The sequence below is a fragment of the Colletotrichum chrysophilum genome, assembly GCF_026319265.1.
Source record: "Colletotrichum chrysophilum strain AFK26 chromosome Unknown scaffold_193, whole genome shotgun sequence".
NCBI lineage: Eukaryota > Fungi > Ascomycota > Sordariomycetes > Glomerellales > Glomerellaceae > Colletotrichum > Colletotrichum chrysophilum.
Window position 1 is genome coordinate 18,883 of NW_026517480.1, and position 21,095 is coordinate 39,977.

A 21,095-nucleotide genomic window follows, 5' to 3' on the forward strand; every position below is an offset into this window, starting at 1 on the left:
TAGCCCATCTGCTACAGTCATCTCTTCTGCATGTAAGTGGAATCTGCGGTACGATTGCAATAGATGAGTGACTTGCTCCATTAAATCGTCTTGAGTAAACAGCTCCACGTCAACTTGGAAATCATCCCTCATATCGTAATGATACTCAGTGACAACACAAGTACAGGCCGCTCCACTATTGCTCTGTAAAACAATTAGTGAATATCTTAGCCTCTTTCCAGAATTGATGCTTACCGTTCTTGCCAGGCCCTCTTGATGTAGAAGAGAGTTCAATAGACTGCTTTTACCTGATGTGTGTTAGCTGCAGGCGGTGTTTTCCGTTAGATGGGCAATTTTTTACCGACACCAGAGTCGCCAACAAAGCCGACAGTACGAGTCGGGGGGCATTGAAACCGGGACAGATCTTTGGCCCGCTTATGCAGCCTCTTGATGGCGGAGTCCGGATCAACGTGGAGTGGGCTGCTTCCTAGAACCCGAGCCAATCGAGACATGAGCGTCTTCGCTTCTAAAAACGCGCTTTGCACGTCCGGATGGTGAAAGCGATCATGAGGCAGCTCTTCGTCTTTCACGTCGTGAGGAGCTTGATTTGTTCTTGACACCCTGCGTGATCGACGAGGCGGGCGTGGACTCAACGACGTTTGTCGAAGCCCGAGTACGGGGGAAGTTGCTTCTGGCTCTTGGTTTTCTGTCGTGACGGAGACAGACGGAAGAGCCTGTTGAAGTTCCGCCATTCCTAACTCTCCAGAGCCGCCATCGAGTGTAAGCTCATTCAGAAGAGGCCCGATTGCCTCAATCTCTGCAGTACTTCGTGTACGACTGGCCCTTGATGAACTGGGTTGACCATGAATGTGTCCACCATCGGTAGAAACAGTGGATGGAGTGACACTCGACACGGAAGGTGTTCTCGTATGACTGGTCGAGGACCTGGAAGCTGAGTCGAGCGCGATAGCCCTGCTTTGGGGCCGACCTGCCGGAGAAAACGAAGGTCCTCTCGTGGTATCCGGTGTCTTCCTGTGTTGGTTCGAGGGCGTTGACCCACGGAAAATGAACATGCCATCTCTTGCAGGAGTCGGTGACAGGTTCCGTTCGGTGTCGGATGACGATGCTGACGAATGGTCGGAGTTGGTTGGTCCAGGGCTTGAATTCCCCTCCTCATCTTCTGGGTCGAGGGAAGCAGGCGAGAAAGTTCGAGGTGTAAAGTTGGCTGAGGACGTTGAAGATGACTGAGTTGCCGCAGAACCAGCTGCGGGGTCCTCCTCAGAATGATAATATTCCTAGTTTGAAATTAGGCAGTGATTTTACTGAAACGATGGCTACACATACCGCGACCTTCATTGCTAATCGAACAGATGTTCCGATGGCTGTAAGAAATGGGAAAGGAGTTACACCAAGGTTTGGCGTCCATTTCTTAAGCAGGTGGTCCCCTTATGATTTTCTATCTGAACGCAGTCCTCACACGCCCATCCCCTCCACCAATCTCAACATTTTGCAGCGGCCGGATGTCTCAATTGGGGATCGTATGCCCGCCCGGCTATCTCATTTCCAGAGGGTTATTCCACTTCCAAGTACGTGTGGGTTGCATCGACAGCGGCCCGGAGGCGGCGCAGTCTCCTTGTTGGTTCCAAGTTCAGCCGTACGACAAGGGCCCTCGACCGCACCAACACCAACGACCAACAGAGTAAACGCGCGCCAATCCGAAGCCCATTGGACTTGATGGTCCCAGTCGTGACACACTGAGTCAGTTGCATGCATATCTAGCGGTTTCATTCTGAATATCGTCCGTCTACCGCAGTAAGAGAAGATTGCGTGAGTTTTACCACACAGAACGTTGATGGCATGGATGTCGATGATGAGGACAATAGGGTCGATGGAAAAGAACATAACAGGAACAATGATAGGGAAGACGACAGGTAAGATGACGAGAATGAGATGAAACGACATTTAATTGACTGAGAAGTACTCCGCCTAGTCAACAAAGCTCAAGCTAATGTATAGGCAGCGCTGCAAGCTTGCTGCCGACATATTCTGGCCATAGCAGCCAAGACTGTGACCAGTAATTCGACCAGCTCTCAAGCTCCTGTGCCCCCCAGCACCCGCTGCAGAAATACGACGTCACAGGACGCTGTCAAAGTTGAAACCGAATTGAAAATCTTGATCAAGACCTCCCTGCTCGCCAGAATGACCAACACTAGCCAACTCTGGCCACAGCGACCCGAAAAGGTAGCTCTCGAAGGACGTAAAGTCCGGTGTTCCGCCCTCGAGACCCGCCAGGTCAGAGAGGCTTGATGCAGGCATACGATCCTCGCATCCAGATATACCAACACTGTCGGCGCCAGAATGAGGGGGTTCCTGCAGGGCCGCCTTGGGGGATGTGTCAGCCACCGGCATTACCGATGAGATCTTGTCATGTTGAGCAGCGGCCACTCGTTTTGATCCTTTGGAGCTCCACAGCTTTCCCAAAAGATCGCTGTATCCATGACAGATGTGCGACTCTGCCGACGAGACCTCCTTCAGAGCAGCGATGAACCGTCGAGCTAGACTTGCGACCTCTTCTTTCTGAGCGGTTCCCTGGATTGCGTCTGCGTCTAGAGCCTTATGCAAGAAGACAGAAGCATACAAGCCGTATCTAAGATCAACGATTAGCGGTGTTTTTGTTTGTCGCGCAAGGTGAACCTCAATGGGTCTTACAAGTGATACCGCGACGGTAGATACCGAAGCGTATGCTTCGGGTCCTGTTCGTTCATGATAACTAGCAAACTCCTCGCGGCGCGCGTCGCTCCATTTATGTACCTCGCATCTGGAGATGACATGATACCCTCAGGGAAGAACGAAGTAAGACATCGTATTGAAGCATTTCTTTGCTCTTCTGATGCTCTAGGTCTCAATTTCCGCGTCATGACGGCATGGAACGAGAAGGCATTGATGTACAAGCACACATACTCATACAGCAAGCGTAGAGCAGCCCTTAGATTTGGCGAAGTCTCGAGAACTTTCCATCGCGAATCCCAATGCGTTGCAGACTCCATGAAGTCGTCCAGGTATCGAGGATAATCTCCCTCATGAATCATAGATAGTGTCCTCTCAGTTGAAGAGTACAGAATTGCATGTGCGTTGTGCAAGATCTGGGTGAGTTCCAGATTAGCTTGCAAGGCCGAAGCATAGTCCTCGTCTGTTAGACCAGGCGCGGGATGGAGAGTCGGAAAGTCTTCGGCAGTGAAATTGGATGACAAAGAGGGACCACGGGACCAGAAGGATTGGCCAAGACGGACAGATATTTGTCGATCAGCGATGTAAGTGACTGCTGATGGTCAGTGATTTCTCTATAATCACCATGAGATGTATACGCACACATCCATATCACCCGATTCTGGTCCATATTCTGAGAGGTGCTGCTGCCGTTACCCCTGAAAGCGGCTCGATCCAGGCGAAGAGCGTATCCCAGTCTCACAGCTTGGCCGACTAGAGACCAGGTTGTTCTCCCCTCCCCAAAAATGTCCTTTGGGTTACCTGAGGTCAAATGTTTGCTCTCAACGTGAGGCAGCCATTCAGATAGCAGTAAGAGGCCTTCGACTGTTCGTGGAGTCTGTGTCCAAGGAACAGCTAGAAGAACCTGAAGCAGCAGACTCTGAGCGTGATTCCAGCAATAGCGATGAACAACCGAGTGCTGGGTGGAGTCTCTGGATGCGATGGTGAGGATGACCGTCAGGAGGAAGAAGTCAACCCTGCGAATGCGTTCCAAAGCTGACGGCCCGAGTAAATGAGGCGGTACCAAGGGGCAGTAGGGGTGGTATTCTCGTGCATATCTTTCGAGTCAGCAGGTCACGGATGACGCCATATCTCTGAACTTACATTGTGAGAAGCTCGAGGACATTGTCAGAATGAATGACGCCAATTTGTGTCAACTCGTACTCATCCAGAATGGACCTCCGTTCCCCCAAAGAGCCATTTCTTGGTTTCGCAACATGGCGACCCTTACCTCCCGCTGAGTCTGCTTCAGACCCAACTGGTCCAGGTGCCGCATCCTCAGGGTCAAGAACGTACTGGTGGCCTCCCCGGGGACGATTCCCCCCCGACGTAGCAGGATCAGATCGCGTCAGGATATGCAGTGCATCAGACGGATTCCTCAGTCCCATCTCAGTGTTCTCGTCTACTTCATGCATATCCTCATCACTAGCTTCTTCTCCCTCTTGCCCTCTCTGAATCAATCCATCATCATTAACCGCTGACGACGCAAGTCTTGGCGATGGGTTCGGAGTTTCGGCCTGTTGAATTGAGGCACCATCGGCACGCTCAACTGCATACTTCCGAGACCTTCCACGATCCGGTATGATACATTTACTTCCGGAGTAGTAACATGCTACACATGGAGGCTTCATGGGCTCTCCCACCCCTTCACTAAGATTTGGGTTAGCAGCGCTCAATTCACGAGTCACACCACACAGCTCCTACAAGTTGCATTTTGACTTGCGACTACGGCATCTGACGCAAGCCCGGTAAGATCTTCTCCCCGTCCCCAGTGTCATTTTTGATATGCTCTCAAATTTTCAGATTAAGGCCTTGTGTGATGATTCTACCCAGCTCAGAATTTGTATGTCGCCGGTCCGAGTCGGTAATAAGTAGTGGGGTCCAAGCACGTCCGTCGGCAACGGGCGGCAAGGGACGGCAGCGGGCGGATGCGGACGGTCGCGGGCCGCAGCGATAAAGACATCAAAGACACAAGAGATCGTATCATTCTTACATCGTGAAAGCTATCATGCCAAGTAGTCAAACTCAAAGATCCACAGGCCCTTCACGGCAACCCCTGCCTCACATCAGTATGCTCGTTTAGTCCCCAAGCCTGGCTACTGTCATCATGCACAGTCGCCCGCCTCATGTCCCTCCTGTACTTGTAAGCGAACTCCCCTCCCACTGCGCGGTGCATCGTCGCTGTGTTATCCCAAATAACTAGGTCTCCTACATCCTTCCACTCCACCATGACACGGTACTTGTCCTGCGTCGCATGCTCAAAAAGCTTCTCGAACAGCTCCTTTGACTCCCTCGTCCCGAGGCCTTCGATATGATGAATATGCATCGCAAGATACAAGTTCATCCGGCCGGACCTCTCATGCTTCTGTACGAGTCTATGCCGTCCCATCGGATAATCTGCCGGTTCGAAGTTGGCGAAATGCTCCGGCGCAGCCAACTTCTTCGAATGCAGGATCGAATGACACGCAACATAGTTCTTCTCTAGAAGCTCCTTCTTGAAGTCAGCATCGAGGTCATCCCACGCCGCCCTGGTATCGCAGAACTCCGTGTTTCCCCCCACACCCGGCGGCGGGAGCTCATGCGACAGGAGAAGCGAGTACCCTGCCCTTCGCGGGTTGAAGCTCGAGTCCACATGGAAGAAGGAATTTCCTCGATTAGCTTGCGCCCGCGGACTCGCAGGGTCAACAAGCGAGCCGTCGGCTTCCATGTTGCCTACATCGAACAGCTCGTCGTACTTGAGCCGGTTGGCGCGACCGGCCTTGTTGTATGGCTTGACGTCGTCGAGCTCGCCGAACATGCGGGCAAGCGCGATGTGGGTTTCGTCGGTCAGTCCAGTCTTGCGGACGACGACGACGCCGTACTATATGATGCTAAGCCATAGCAGACAACTATTAGACAACATGCAAGTGTACCTTGATGACGAGATCTTGGATGAGCTTGAAGTTCTCCTCCGTGACGCGCGGCGCAAACTGGAGCCCTTGGACTTCCACTCCGAAGCCTGGACTAAGCTCCCGGATTTGGGGGGAGTCGAGGGTGGCGGTGGTCGTCTGCGTGGATGTAGTCGACATGGTGTTTTATTTCAGTTGACGAAGTGATATATGAAGAGGGGAAATCGTCGAACAATGCGCTTTTTGGAGACGCTGCTTACTGCACTGGCGATGGAGTTTGGCTGGGGAATCGGAGACGTTTATATAGACGAGCAAACCATCTGGATAGTTTATCTTATTGGAATTGGAACACCAAGTAGCCAAAAGGCCGATGGCAAGAAGCCCGTCCCTTGCCGCGGGATTGGACGGTTTACCTACACAGTGATACCGTCATCGGGAACACAGTACAGACAGTGAAGGCGGGGGAACTGGCTTATATGCATGTATCCAATGAACATGCGGGCAGGCAAGACCGCCTTATGTTCCTGTGCTTGTTCGGCTATGATTCCTGTGTTGCTACTATGAAGAACGGCGACCGTAGGGATAACGGTAACGACGATACCGACAACGAAGAAGACGACAACGACAGTGAGACTGACGACAACAGTAAGACTGATGACAACAGCCTCACCGTAGAATGCTAAGCAGAAGTTTCCTGACTAGACAGCTCGCCATTGCTAACAAACACGACCAAAACAGTGGCGTATCTGGCGCGATTCAACATCAGTATACTTGAGATTTGCGGGCATTATCATTTTCGTAGCATGGCTTGTACTTCACGGAAAGTTGTGAAGGAAATTGAACCTACGCAGCTGTGGCAGCGAATATCTCTGCTCGCTTGGCCGTCGTGATGAGGCCAATATTCGACGCCGTCGCCAGATATTTGTTTCTTTATTCAATACTTTGTCAGGTTCACTGTGATCGAAGATTGAAGGTTTTAATTGAGCGTACCTCGGTTACCCAGTGACGTTGTAGAAATCTGGACAAGTAGTCTATTTCATTTGGATTCTTCAACGTAACTAGATTGGCCTGGTCTTTTAGAAATGATTTTGCCTTGCCACCTAAAATGTGATGAGGCTTTTCGAAGATATGTCGCACGGCGGCTAGTGGGCGATCTTCAGGAGGCTTTAATTGCGCGATTTGGCTTTGTAACAGTAGCATTTCATCTATAAAGGGAACTCAGTAACTTGCAACTAGCTACTTGGAAAAGGGGCTTTTCTAATTACGGTATTCGCGAAGCCTTTCGCGTAGTTCTCTTATGAGATCCATTCTTGCTTTGGCATCCTGTCGGAAGCTCGTTGCGCCCGCTCGGGACTGCTCAATGAGCGTCTCCCACGTGCTCGCGGCATCTCTTAAATCCATATCGTCGCTCTGTACGGTAATTAAATGCATATGCTCGAGACGCTTTTCCAACTCGAGAATCTCGCTCTGCATGTAGAGCAGGTTTGCGGCAGACAACGTATCGAACTTTCGGAAAATAAGGGTTTCATTGTCGACATCTCGCGCCAACCATGAGGCTGCGGTCAGGTAGCCGCTGTGCCTCTCGAATTCTTCGCCGTTGCGCATCGTTGACTTGTGGAGGTTCTGATCTGACTGAGACCTATTCAACATGAAAGGGCAAGAAATCGTACCAGCACAGTTTGAGCTGACATGCGTCATGCCGCTTACAAAAGAGAAAGTTTTGCGAATACGTCCAGCAGCTACAAGGCTTGTGGTAAGAGAGCCAATCGTATTTCTGAGGCTTACACCGAGATATGCAGTCAGCACGCCTTAGTAAGTGGTCGGTCTGCCTTGGCCGTTGCCTAAAAGCCCAACATGCATCGTTAGATCACTTAGGCTTCAACTTCTTCCTCCATACCCACCACAAAGAGGTTCCGCGACTTGTTGCACACATTTACTTCAGCTGACACGAATTTATCCTAGCCGTTCGGAACAAAGGTTACAGTCGTAGAGAGTTATTTTGTTCATTTTTGTACTCGCTACAACATTATTACTCGGGAGCCACCCCACGACAACACAATAGCTCTACCAGCTTTGGCTGCACATCTCTCTCCAACTACGATATTCTATGTGGCGCAGGTATCGCCCTCACCATGACGGATCGAAGAGAGGTCTCAGCATTACACTTGGGCGGGCTAGAAGGGAAGGGCTGCCCGGGTGGGATGTCCCAAAGAACGGATATCCCTCCATTGATATGGACCGTGAAGACTACAAGACGAATTGCATTTCAACACGGCGAATGCGGCAGACAGATGACACCAATGGAAAAGTGCTAGTCCACCTGTCCATGAACCTCAGGAAAAGGATTTATTGTACAATCGACATGGACCAAGTAAGTTTGGCGACAGCGGCAAAGCTGGTACTACTCGAAGATCTGGCGTATTGGAAGAAACGGTTCCGCAATTCTCGGCAGAGCTTATTACTCGGAGACTTGAAGTCTAGGCAGAAACATCAAAAATGGCTCCAGACCATTGATTTTCTCCAATCTTCAGTCGCCAGAGAGAGCACTTTGCCGACTCCCAATCTGTCTTGTGGGCAAGATGTACCGATGCAACGGGGTGTGACACTTGAAGTGGACGGCACCCTTAACGAGACGGCGGTAGTGGCAGTTCCAGACACAGGATCATGCTTCAATTTGATATCCGAGAGGAAAGCGACGTCAATGGGTTTGATACCCATAACTGGCACACAGGGCCAGATGACTCTGCCCAGCGGAAGCAAGGTGATGTCGCCCGGCCAGGTCCAGTTGGCCTTCAGCTTCGACGGTGAAAACGAAAAGCACCACCTCCTTTGCAGTATCTTGCCCGGGGCAACTCGGGACCTGGTCTTGGGCAGCGTATTTCTCAAAGCCACCAGAACGATGACGGACTACGCTCACAGAATCAAGAAAGTGTTCTACCGCCTAGCACAGCCATCGCTAAACCTTATTGGCGCTGAACAGGACGTTCTTGGCGGCTACATCAACGGCAGCGAATGTCTCGCAGTGCCGGACACAGGGTCCGACGTCATGGCCATATCACTCAAACATGCCCGAAGGTTGGGCCTAAAGGTCCATCGAAGAGTGCGCCACCGTACATTGGTTGAGTTTCTCGACGGGTCACGGGTACGCACAAAGGGTATCGCTCAAGCAGAATGGCAATCCGCCTATGGCGAATCACCAATCCGCTGTGATTTCCACGTCATCAAGGGTTTGCCTGTCGATGCAATCCTGAACAACACCATGCTGGACGAGTATGACGTATTTAGACAATACGAGGAGCGTTTCGGATCGTCAGAGAGCCTCCAATCCACCACAAGTTACGGCATCTACGGCATCTCCCTTGTAGAGGTATGCGAACAGAAGATTCGCTGTCTTTCGGACAGCTACTCGGACGACAGTAAGTTCCTCCGGTGTGTCTACATAGTATGTTAAACCGGAAACTCACGTTTGTCTTTCAGTTAAGTCAGACAACCCTTTCACACCCGAGAAAGTCGAGCGCGAGCGCGCGCGCCGAGACGAGATACGCGACACTATCTCCCAAATCCCTGACGAAGTACTTCGAGCAACGAAGCAACACCAAGAGTACTTACGAAAAAGGATATGGGACGAACTCAGAAAGCCCCATCTTGAGGCAAACGTCAGCACTGGAACAGCGCAAGATAAACACTCGATAGCTAGCCACAGGAATCGTGGTAGTCGGGATAATTATTTTGTTCCCGAGGCAATACAGTCGAATAATATAGGTGCAAGACAGCTCGAAGAAGGTCTGACGGTGGACGATAGTCACAGCTCTCAGGCGACGCAACGCAAGCGGACAGGACTTAAAGCCCTCAGAAGACTTTTCCGTTAGCTTTTTAGAGGAAGAGCTTTTTAGAGGAAGAAAAACTGCAACTGCTGCACTACAATCATACATACACGGAGCGTCGCGTTGACTTTAGGAGTGGTCATGAGTTAAAAAGGCAGAAGACATCACCTTTGGGTCATGGCGTCAAGAGCTACTAGATTTATTTTGAAGTGGGTGGCGGTACTCTTTCAGTCTTTGGAGAAGAAAATCTTCTAGCAGGCGTTTAGACATTATTTTTCCATCAATTCAGAAAGTCAGACACACAACGTAACCGTACTTGTTACCAACCAAGACTGATTCCCTCCCCATGCTTTCACCCCGTAGTTAACCATCAACTATCCAGTACAACACCCTCTGGATAACATCACAAATGCACATGTCTGTGACGTTCACGTATCATGTCCCCAAGTCATCACGCCTTTGACACGTCACCATCCCGCCTCCAGTAACGTTCTATTCTCACGTAGATCAAAGACCGTCTCGAACTGCACCTACACTATCAGTTCCCCAGCTGACAAGAGGCTCCTACAGACAGAATTGACAGTTGCTGGCTACGAAATCGATTCTTTCCTGTCTAGCACACACTTTGTATACTAGTCCATTTTTGCAGCCTACTTTCGCTCATCTCATTACTCTTCCAGAGGTTGACCTGATCCAGCTTCTCTGGCTGTGATAGCCCTTCTGTCAATGGCTTTCCACTGCAGTTACACATCCCTTCTAGCGTTTTCCTGAACTTTTCCCATCTGCCCTGCTTCTGTGTCTAGTTTCAAGCCTAAAACAGCAGACCGGTCTTGATTAGAAGCTCCAGCAGGCTGTATGACCACGAGAACAGAAGGTCAGCAAAATCGGCGGCGAGGACGACAGAGAGGACGATAGAGACGATAACGAGGTGGGTCAAAACGAGGGCAACATCAAGAATCATGAATGAGACTCAAAGGAAAACAAGCATGACTTATCTCTAGTTCCTACTTACCAGGCATCAATGTGAAGCATGAAAACAGCGAAGACGGGAGGAATTCTTACTTTTCGAGACACCATAATAGTAAAGTAACTTCCCTCCCTTTAGCTATCAGCAAATCGCATGCTCCTAGGTTCTTCTGAATTACAGTAACATGTCGCAGTCTATCTCCGCAAATTCTTTTCATCTGCTCAGTGCACATGTATTGAACTACATACGGGACGTGTCTAAAGCCATAAAGATTACGGATGCACTCCATCCCTTCCCGTCCCCAACACCCTCCAAACCTCGCCTCACTCATATTGAACTAAAGATCTCTCAACCAGCATCTGCACCCTCACCCTCCTAGACCTTCTACATCTTCCTGAACCTCCACACTCACAGCCCAAGTCACGAACTCCAAACCATAATCTACCTCCCCATATCCAAAATCACATTCAAATCCCATTAGGTCTCATCCCCAGGAACTATCAACCGTCCGCAGGACGTAGTTCATCTCAGGCCGAACACCGCTTCTGCCTTGCTTGCCCCATCCACGCAACCAACATTCCGCTCTCGTCCCGGTGCGCTGAACACTCATCCATCACCACATAAAACATCACAATCAAAGCATTTTCCTTATCTCTAAGCAATCTATCACCACATCTACCCTGGGCAGGACCCAAGATATCAGGCTTACTCTCTCCAACCTCACAAAGCAATCTCCTTTCTACCATAGCACCACAGCCACAACCTCACCTTCTAGAACACCGTCTCCCATGAGACCAACACCTTCCACAGCGCACCTATCCATCCTCATCACGCCGTGTCACATAGCACAAGGCACACATCATCTTCACTTAAACTGTCGAGGCGACTTTCACTGTCTAAAGGTAATAATACATCCCACGCCTCGTACACCCAAAACCTCGCCTTCAACGTCAACCTCAAATAAGATCCCATCCGTCGAGGCGTCAAAAACGAACCTCTAAAGACAAACGTCTAGGGCGAAAACAACCGCCAAAACCCGAGGCCTCGGAAAGATAATAATGAGAGAATACACACAAAGAAGCTTTTGTAATAAAGTCTAAAACAGTCAAGACGCAGCAAGCTTTCGGCCGCGGCGACTGTTCGTCTCTTGATGCAAATCCGCATAGTAAACCCCGCCCCTCCGACGCCAGGCATGTGTGCGCCCAGCATAGTAGTTTCCGTCCGATTTCATATTGCTACAAATCCACAAATCCCTTCCCGTATTCTTGCTGTCTCTTGCAACAAGCGAATGTTCCGTCTCTCTATCGTGTCAGGTGGTGTCTCAGACCTGGCCGTCCGCGACGGCGAGTCGTTGCTTCAAGGTCTTGGCCTTCTTGCCGCCCACGCGCCGCTTCTTCGCTCCCTTGACGTCGGGCTCTGCCACGGGCGTGGCCGTACCTGAAGTGCCGTTGGCTGCATTGCGATCGTCGAAGTTGCCCTCGCCTGGAAGTGTGTTAGCATGTTGAGGATCAGGGGAAAAGAGATAAAACTCACCCTCGTGGTACATCTCGTCCAAACTAAGGTTCTCGTTGACCACTCGCTTGCGCTTGCCACCCTTCTTCTTCTGCGGCTTATCGAGCTCGCCGCTCTCGAGGAGCTCTCTCTCGCGACGCTCAATCATCTCAGCCTGGTCGTCGTCCGCAAGCCACATGGCAATATCACGGTTGCGGTTCTCAGGAGCGCGACGACCAGAGAAATCGACAGAAGCGCCGCCACCCGTGATGACGACACGCTGCACCTCCTCCTTCTGCATAGCACGCTTGCGGATACGTTCTTCGATGGTGCCGCGGGTGATGAGACGGTACACCGTAACCTGGCGAGTCTGACCCAGTCTGTGTGCTCTGTCCATGGCCTGCGAGTCGATTGTAGGGTTCCAATCGGAGTCGTAGAAGATGACGGTGTCAGCAGACGTCAAGTTGATACCGAGACCACCGGCACGGGTGGACAGCAGGAAGATGAAGATCTCGGGGCGAGTCTGGAAGTCGGCAACCGTGTCTCTTCTGTCCTCGAGCTTGGTGGAACCGTCGAGACGACAGTACTTGTAGTTTCGGTAGGTCAGATACTCCTCCATGAGATCAATCATGCGAGTCATCTGGAAGTAGAGCAGCACGCGATGTCCCTCAGCCTTAAGCTTAGTAAGTAGCCTGTCGAGCACCGCGAGCTTGCCACTGTCCGTGACGAAGCGACGCATGGATGGCACGGCGATGTTGGTGAACTTTCTCTTCTCGCTGTCGGGGGCAGGCAACAACTTGTGGGGCGGGAATCGCTCAATCGGAATCTTCTCCGTGACCATCGCCCGCTCTTCGTGGATGGTAGGGCCGAACAAGCTCTTGCGCATGGGCATATTGAACATGATGTTCTCCCGCTCAATGTCGGCGCCACGGCTGCAGCAGCTGACCTCAATAGGGGGCGCTGAGGCGCGAGGACGACCAGCTTGCTCCAGACGACCCAATCCACTCTCAGAGTACTCGCTGCGGGCGACATTCATCAGATTCGCCAGGATACCCTCCTCGGTGATGTCGACCAAAGGCTGCCTGTTCCTGCGCTCCTTGATCTGGAACAGTGCATGAGCAGGCGTGAAGTTGATGTCCTCAGGCTCGTCGTAGGCAACGTTCATGTGGCCCAAACGATTCTTCTTCTGGGACAGCTCGACTGCGCGAGTGAAGATGTCCTGATGGCTGGCCTTGTATACCTCGTTCGGGCTAGTGTCGGCAAAGCGCAGGAATGAAAAGTTGTCAGAGCCCTCCATGCTGTCTTTGATGTGCTCCGGGGTGAAGATGTTCATCATGTGCTGCAGGTTCTTGTTTCGCCATCCCGCCTTGGGGTTGTTGATGTCGCTCTTGTTGACGCGGCCATCTCCTCTCCAGAGGAGCCGAGGCAAGTCGTACTCAATGGTGTTGCGCGTTGAGTAGCCCACATTGACCTCATTACCTTCTCTGATAAATGAAGCTGTCTCGGCGAAGTACCCAAAGGAGAACGGAGAGGTGGTGTCGGCTCTCTCAAACAGATCGGGGTGGTTGCAGACCTTTCGGAACTGCATGACGAGGTTCATGAGAGTGCCGGAATCGTCGCTGTCGCCTGCAGTAGCCTTCTCGATAAGATCCATGATGCTGATCTGGTTCCGAAGGTTGCTGTAGATGGCTCTCTGTCTGTAGGTGAGGTCGCAGTAGACGTCTTCCTCAATCTTGTCTCCGAGCTCCTTCTGGACATGCTTCTTGACACGACGCAACATGAATGGCTTTAAAATCATGTGCAGACGCTTGAGCTGGTCCTCGTTGAGCTTGGTGTTACTCTGAGCGTGCGACTCGATGTCCTTGGAGAACCATTCGCTGAACTCGTCGTGAGAGTCGAAGAGTGACGGCATGATGAAATGGAGCAAAGCCCACAGTTCCTGCATGTTGTTCTGGATGGGAGTACCGGTGAGCAGGAGACGGTTTCGGCAGTGGAAGCCCAGCAAGCTCTTCCATCTGGAACTCTGAGAACTCTTGATGGCTTGGGCCTCGTCGAGAATCATGTACTGCCACTTCATCTTCTGGAAGTACGCAACATCAGACACGACAAGCTGGTACGACGTCACGCAGACGTGGAAGGATGCCTCCTTCTTGTACGTCGAGTGCTTACGATCCCAGAACTTTCGAAGCACCTTTCTGTCGCCAGCAGAACCCCAGTACGGGAGAATCTTAAACTCCGGCACGAACTTGCGGATTTCCTGCTCCCAGTTGTGAAGGGTGGAGGCGGGTGCGACAACGAGGAACGGACCCCAGATGTCGTACTTTTCGGCGAGGTAGGCCATGACGGAAATGGACTGAACAGTCTTTCCGAGACCCATCTCGTCTGCAAGAATACCATTGATGCCCTGCTCGTACAGGTTGGCGAGCCAGTTGAGACCCTTGAGCTGGTACTCCTTGAGCTGGGCGTTGATGAGCTTGGGCTGCTCGATCTCGACGTCGCCCATACCGGCGGGGTTCTGGAAGTTCATCTCGCCCTCCTCGTCCATGTCGGGACCCTGGGGCTCGTTGAACTCTCTGGCCTTTCTCTGCGCCTCTGCAATGGCGTTCTGAGCGTTGGCCATGGCAGCCGCGCGCAGGTTCTCCTCGCTCTCCTCGTCAAAGTCGAGGTTCTCGAAGTTGGTGACCTTGGCGCCCAGAGGTCCGGTCGGCTCGTCAACGTCCATCTTGTTCTCATCGGTCGCGGCCTTCTTCTCGCCGGCGGCAACCTCGGGGTTATCGGTGCTGCGCTCGACTTCGTCCGTCTTGATCTTCTTGCCGATGAAATGGGAGTAGAGCTCGGTCTGAGAGATAAGGAAGTTGAGCTTCCTCTTTTGACGGGCGGCTTCGCGCTCTGCTTCTTCCTTGCGGGCGTTTTCAATCTCCTGCTTCTCAGCAGCCTTCCTGAGATCACGCTCCTCACGCTCGTTGCGCTTCCAGAAGCCCATCATGTCACGCATGACACGCTTGGCGCGAGCCTGCTGGTCCTTGGTGCCCTTGTTCGTGCGCAGCTGCCACCTCTTGGCCTCCTTGGAAGCGAGAATGGCAGTCTTCTTGAGGTTCGAAGCCTTGGTCTGGTAAGACTCCGCCGCGAGCTTGTAGGTCTTGGTGACATCTTTGCGGGCCAGGTCGCGCCAAATCTGGTCATAGATCTGAAGGAAGCCCTTGGTCTCGAACTTGGCGTCCTTGTTGGGTGGCTCCTCGGGCTTGTCTTCCTTCTTCTCCTTCTTCTTCTTTTCCTTCTTGCCCTTCTTCTCCTCGACGGGTTCGACAATGGTTTCTTCGTCGCCGTCGAGTTCGCCGTCGGGCATCTCGATGTCGGCCTCGTCCAGATCCTTGTCCTTGTTCTTCTCCTTATCCTTATCCTTGGACTTCTTGTTGAACTTGATGCGGATCTTGCCCTCTTCCTTGGCAGGCAGCTCCTCGCCGGCGTCGATGGCAGCCTGTGCGGCCTCAGCAGAATCCTTCTCGGCCTGCTTCTGCTCCTTGGACTTCTTCGGCCTGGGCCCGCTGCGGCCCTTGCCCTTCGGCTTCGTGCCAGGCTCCATGTCGGATGCTTGGAAGGTGGCCATCGTACCGCCCTCGAGGTTGAGCTCCACAAGGTTACGAGCGGGTCCCTTGATGCCCTTCTGCAGAATGAGTTTTGTCTGCTGCGCCTTCTTGTTCGCACGCTCGGCATCCCTCAGGTGCTTTTGCTTCTCGGTCTCGTCTTCAGCAAGGCGGGCGCGTTCGAGGGCAAGCTTCTGCTGCTCCATAGTGACGGCCATGGATTTCTCGCGGCGTCGCTTTCGCTGCATGTCCTTCTTGCGCTCCTTCTCGGCAAACAGCTCCCGTTCCCTGACTTCGTTCATGGCCTCCTCGTAGTAAATGTCATCGTAGCGGCGCTTACCAAGATCGGCATGGACAGTCAGCCGACGGGTCATATCCGTGGCGAACTCTTCGCGTCGCTGGTCACCCTGGGCGCTGTCATTTGTCTGCATAAGTCTGCGGCGCTTGTTGCCGCGCTGCTGGAACTGTGCATGCTCCTCGGCAAAATCAGCATCGTCAAGGTCGTCGGCTTCCGCGTCAAGCTGGGCAATCAGAGCCTGCACCTTCTTCTCCTTCTCTGCGGACAACGTCTTCTGCTTGGGCTGGCCGTTGGCTTGACGCTTAGCAGGGACGCGAGGCGTCGGGGTCTCCAGCTTGGAGGACGACCGACGGCTGGTCTTGGGTGTAGACTCGGCATCTCTGATATCGGAAGCCCTTGACTTTGACTTTCTAGGTACTCTCTCCTTCTTCTCCCTGCGGGCGAGCGGCGTGCTGGATCGCTCCTTAGGCTCGGGACGGAGCTCGATCTCGGCTTCGCGCTCGGTTTTGACGGGCGGGTCGACCGAGCGAGGCTTCTCACGGTCGGGCTTCGGGTCGGACTTGACCACCTCCTTCTCCTTTTCCTTTTCCTTTTCCTTTTCTTTGTCTTTTTGCTCGACGGGCGGGGGCGATTTAGACTTTGGCTTGGAGGTGGGTTCGGAGCTCGAGAGGATGTTGGAGAAGGACATGGGGTCGGCGGAGCGGCTAGGAGTCTGCGACAGTTAGAACGCGACCGTGTCAAGCGTGTCAATTGATAAGAAGCTTACGCTGGCGGGAGCTGGTGCTTTCAAGGGAGAAGGCTCGGGCTTGCCGAGAGGCGGCAGGGACGTGACGGGGCCGCCATTTGAGGAAGAAGCGTGCACGCTGGGGGAGGCAGCGTGCCGCAGGCTGGGGGACGTCATGTGCTGCGTGGCCCTGTTTGACGGGCTGATGGAACCGGCAGGCGGTTGATGGGACTGGTGATGGGAATGGGTGGTTGATCGCGGACTCCTCGGGGGGAAGTTTGCGGCTGATGGAGACGTGTAGCCTGCACCGTTCTTGTAGTAGGGGTGGGAGTCGCGAGAGGCCGGCTCGGTTTGCGAGTAATTACCGTAAGGATCGCGGGTCTGCGTGGTGGTGAAGAGAAAAAATTGATTAGTCGGGTGGTGGGTGATTCAAGGGAAGTTGGAAGACGCAGTGTGCAGGATGGCAAAAGGCCACGATGGATTGGTTTGATTAGGGAGGAAGAGAAATAGAATTTTGGGTTGAGTCCTGGGCTGGACCAGTTTGGGTTGGGTTGGGAATTTTCATTCGGGTAAAGTTGGAGATGGGCGACGGGCTGCGAAGGGGGCACCGCACACGCTCCTCCTCCCGTGTTGCTGGTGGTGGACGTGTAGTGTAGTGCAGCACTGCTGGTACTGGTCTGAGGTCTGCCCGGGTCCAGTGATGATGGATGTGGTGAGGAGAGGAGAGGAGAGGTGGATTGGGTGAAGTGGTGACGGGAATGAACGACGAAGATCGGGGAAGCGAAGGGGGAGGCGGCGTCGTCCAGGTTCTTGGTGGTCCTGGTTCGCGGTCCCAGACGCAAGGTCCCAGCACTCTTCTCTCACACTGATGAGGTGGAAGGGATGGATCTGGCGACTTTGCTGCCGCTACCAAAAAAGGACTGACACGCCTGGAACACTGGACGGGTGCGTTGATCGGTGACGGCTGACGAGGCGACAGACAACCTACACGACTGGGGAATGGGGAGAGACGAACAGAGCGTCAGAGGGCAAGTGCACCACCTTTTCCCCAACAGCAGGTGCTACTTTTTCAAGGTGCAGCCCACGATAAGGGAAAAAAACGGGGGAGGGCGTGGTGTCATTGAAGCATTGAAGCAACCCGTGAACAATGAGGCATCCAAGCAATCCCTCTGCTGATGCTGATGCTGATGCTGATGCTGCTGATGCTCTCGCCTCCATGTCTCTACTGCTGGACTCCCGCGCCATCGTCTCCCAAGATCCGGATGGGGCAAAGACAGCAGAGATTACAAAGGCGTCAGCACCAGCACCAGCACCAACACCAACACCAACGACAGCACAGAGCAGCGCCGGTAGCATCAGCAAGCAGACAGCCACTGGACGATCAGCTGCACAGACGGCGGCACCACCACCAGCAAGCTGGATGTTTGCCGACCTGCAAATGTTGCCTTACAAAGAAAGAGTGATACATGATACGTGATATAGAGCCGCTGGTGCAAGTGACGAAGGACAAGGTGCTTTTAATACGGCAACAGCACGCGTGTCGCATTGCATCGCATCGCATCTCAGCGCAGCGCGACTACGGTTACGAACAAGGACGGGCAACCACAGCAAAACTGACAGGCAGACACAAATGAATTGAGCTCCTCTTACCTTGGACGGCGACGTCTTGGCCGCGCTGTTATGCCACGATCCCGCGTCCGAAACCCTCCTCTCTCTTGTGGTATCCGTCAGCGGGTCGTAGTAGCTGCTCGTGGCCGGCTTCTCGCGCGACGCATGCGACTCGGGCGGCGGGTAGTATCCGCTGGGGGGATGCAGCGGCGACAACGGAGGCGCCTGGTGATGCCCGGCTCCGGGGCTGCCGCTGCCTCCCAACGCCGGCAATGAGGGCGCAAGAGGCCCGCCGGCAGACGGCGTCGACGAGTAGAGGGGATTCGGATGCGACAGGCCGGACTGGAGGGATCGCGGGGAGTGGTGCGGGTGGGAGTGCGACGAGGCCTTGGGCGACGAGTAGGACGAGTGCTGCGGGTGATGGAACTCGGACTGGGTTGGTGATCGCAAGCTGAAGCCCGAATGGCGCGCGCCGCCGGGTGCTGGGTTCATGATATCGCGGTGGTGGCTGCGGCGGTCGCGGTCATCCCGTTCGTCGCGGTCGTCGTGGCGGGAAGGCGCTTGCAGCACCGTCGAGCGGAAGTCTTTGGAGGGCTCCATTGTGAAGGTGATGCGATGCGGCGATGGCACCTAGAACGAACTGCGCACGACGATGCGATGTGGGAGAAGGGAAGGGGAGGAAGGGGAGGGAAAGGGAAAGAGGGGGAGAATTACTGCTGCAACGAGGATCGCGGACCCATGTGCAGTTGGCGGGTGGTGGACAGCAGGATGGGATTACGCGTTGGGGGTTTCGACAAGGACGTGACCAGGCCAGGTGAGGCGGATCGCGAAAAAAAGGTACGTGGTGGTGTGGTGTTTGGTTGGCGTCGTCGCCGGTGCAGGGATGGCGGGCAGGCGATTGTTGCGCCGGTTCGGCGAGGTGAGGATGGGTGATGCTATTGCGAAGGTCGGGTTGAGGGAATTGGGAGGCTGCGAGATAATTGTACCCAGGCGCAGCAAGAAAGCGGGTGGCAATGAGGGTTGGAGTCGGTGTCGAGATCCAATGCGTGTGAAGTGGGCAACCTGGGCGTTGGTGTGCGTGTGTGCGGATCTCGGAGCTAAGGCGAGAAAGAGAGGCAGGTGCAGGTAAGGTACACTCGTGGTAAGGTGAGGTGAGGTACGGATACGCGCTGGGTGGGTGAGTCTGGGCCTCTGACGTTGGATTGGAGATTGGATTGATTGGAGCTGCCCAGCTTCAGCTTGGCTATCCGCGGGTGCACACTGCAATATCTATTGATGGACGTGCTGTGCTGCGATGGGGGGAATAAGCAGTGCTGGCGGTAAGATATCGACGGATTGTCAAGCTCAGCGACGGGATGCGCTATGGATTCGAGTGCCGTAGACCCTGCAAACTGCCCCGATGTAGTGATGGTGGAGGTGGTGGTGATGGTTGGTGATGACGATGGTGCAGCTCGATCACCAAGACCAAGTCAAGATGGTGGAAAAGAAAAGGAATGGGATGGAGGGGAAGAAAGTGGAAGTGGGAAGGAAGGGGATGGGGGGATGAGATGATGGGAACAGAACAGGAAACAACAGAAAGCGAGGGCGAGAGCGCGGATAACGGGGGAGGGAGATGACACTGATGGGATGGGTGGATTGGCCTTTCCTTGGACGTGGACTGGACGTCCAGTGTGAGTGTGGACGACTGCGCGACTGACTGACGACGGGAGTGTGTGGCCGAGGGCGACGACGAACCTCCCGCCTTGCGTGCGCCTCGCCTCGCCCTCGTCGATGCACCGCGATTGAACCTCGTTTTTTCCTTCCTTGTCTGTTGCAGCTGCCTCCCCAATCATGCGGTGTGTGCAGACACCTCTTTCCTGGGTAGGAACCTCAATTATTTCCTACCTCTTTCCTTGCATTATGGATAAGATACGTGGTGAGGAAGCAGCAGCTGCATAGCCAGCCTGTCCTTCCTTCCTCTCTTCTCACTCTCTCCTCTTCACGAAGCAGGTGCGACTGCTGCTCCTTCCTGCCTGTCAGTTCCCAGCTCCCGTGAGGATCCCGTCGCGATTCACCCATTTCTGGAAGGGACGTCTCTCCCACCACCCCCAGCTCCTCCTTCCTGCAGCTGCGGTTTTTGCTTGGCCCGGGACCTTCCCAGCTCTTTCCCAGCAGGCAGGACACTGGAGCCAGAACAGCAACCAGGCACCTCCCCACCCCACCACCCTGCTCCGTCAGGCTTAGCGTCCTGCCCTCCCGCCAATCCCGGCACACGTCTGAGCCTCTTGGGTTGCTTCGCGCCCCTTCACCTTCCCTGCCCCGGCCGGCCCAGTCCAGCCTACCGCCCACATCAGTCCAGACGGAACGTCTTGTACTTTCATGTCCTTCGTCACTGTTCTCATGCATGTGAACTACTTCCCGTATACAACATCTCCCTGAGGCATTTCAGCCGCCTCTCCCAGTTCCCCCAAACTCCTGACCGTCCATCTGCCATCGTCCCGTCCCTTCAGACAAATTCTCGACCGCCAATGCCCATGCCAACTCGCACATCACAAACCCCCAAAGCTTGCAGAAAACGTTGAGAGACCGTCACAGAATCAATTCGGACAAAACACACTCGATCATCACTTCCGCCACCGCAAGAGACCACTGACCCTCATCACCGCCCACACCCACACCGACCAAAAGTCCCGACTGCCCCGGAAAACCCGCTGGGAATGGCCTCAATCTCACCTCGCCCCCAGAAACCCTCCCCCCCGACCCAAGACCTCGGCAATCACAAAAACTCAAATCTCGCCATACGAGCACGTCGACGCTCCAAATTGACTCGTGATACGACAAAGTCGCAACACGTCTTGGCACTCATTTTTACCTTTTGATCCCCCTTCACCAACTTCGGATCCCAGCTTAAACCCCCCAAACCACACTATCTATTGATCCATTGATCCATCTTGTGCTGATGGCGATGGTTGCACGCACAGTGGACG

General features: G+C 53.7%; 4 protein-coding genes across 4 annotated transcripts; 1 reads left to right on the top strand and 3 right to left on the bottom strand.

The window, feature by feature from the left end:
- Positions 1-4,789: 4,789 nt before the first annotated feature.
- On the bottom strand, positions 4,790-5,813 carry COL26b_012852 (uncharacterized protein; the record flags this gene model as incomplete). Its single annotated transcript, XM_053185487.1, has 2 exons — positions 4,790-5,605; positions 5,658-5,813. 2 exons carry the CDS (start codon positions 5,811-5,813, stop codon positions 4,790-4,792), a joined length of 972 nt encoding a protein of 323 aa, XP_053030563.1.
- Positions 5,814-6,890: 1,077 nt separating this feature from the next.
- COL26b_012853 (uncharacterized protein) lies at positions 6,891-7,331 on the bottom strand (the record flags this gene model as incomplete). The annotated part of the gene is made up of 2 exons (XM_053185488.1): positions 6,891-7,261; positions 7,304-7,331. 2 exons carry the CDS (start codon positions 7,329-7,331, stop codon positions 6,891-6,893), a joined length of 399 nt encoding a protein of 132 aa, XP_053030564.1.
- Positions 7,332-8,334: 1,003 nt separating this feature from the next.
- On the top strand, positions 8,335-9,114 carry COL26b_012854 (uncharacterized protein; the record flags this gene model as incomplete). Its single annotated transcript, XM_053185489.1, has 2 exons — positions 8,335-9,062; positions 9,111-9,114. 2 exons carry the CDS (start codon positions 8,335-8,337, stop codon positions 9,112-9,114), a joined length of 732 nt encoding a protein of 243 aa, XP_053030565.1.
- Positions 9,115-11,745: 2,631 nt separating this feature from the next.
- INO80 (putative DNA helicase ino80) lies at positions 11,746-18,729 on the bottom strand (the record flags this gene model as incomplete). Its single annotated transcript, XM_053185490.1, has 4 exons — positions 11,746-11,906; positions 11,958-16,509; positions 16,564-16,902; positions 18,172-18,729. The coding sequence occupies 4 exons, from the start codon at positions 18,727-18,729 to the stop codon at positions 11,746-11,748; spliced, it is 5,610 nt and encodes a 1,869-aa protein (XP_053030566.1).
- Positions 18,730-21,095: the final 2,366 nt, after the last annotated feature.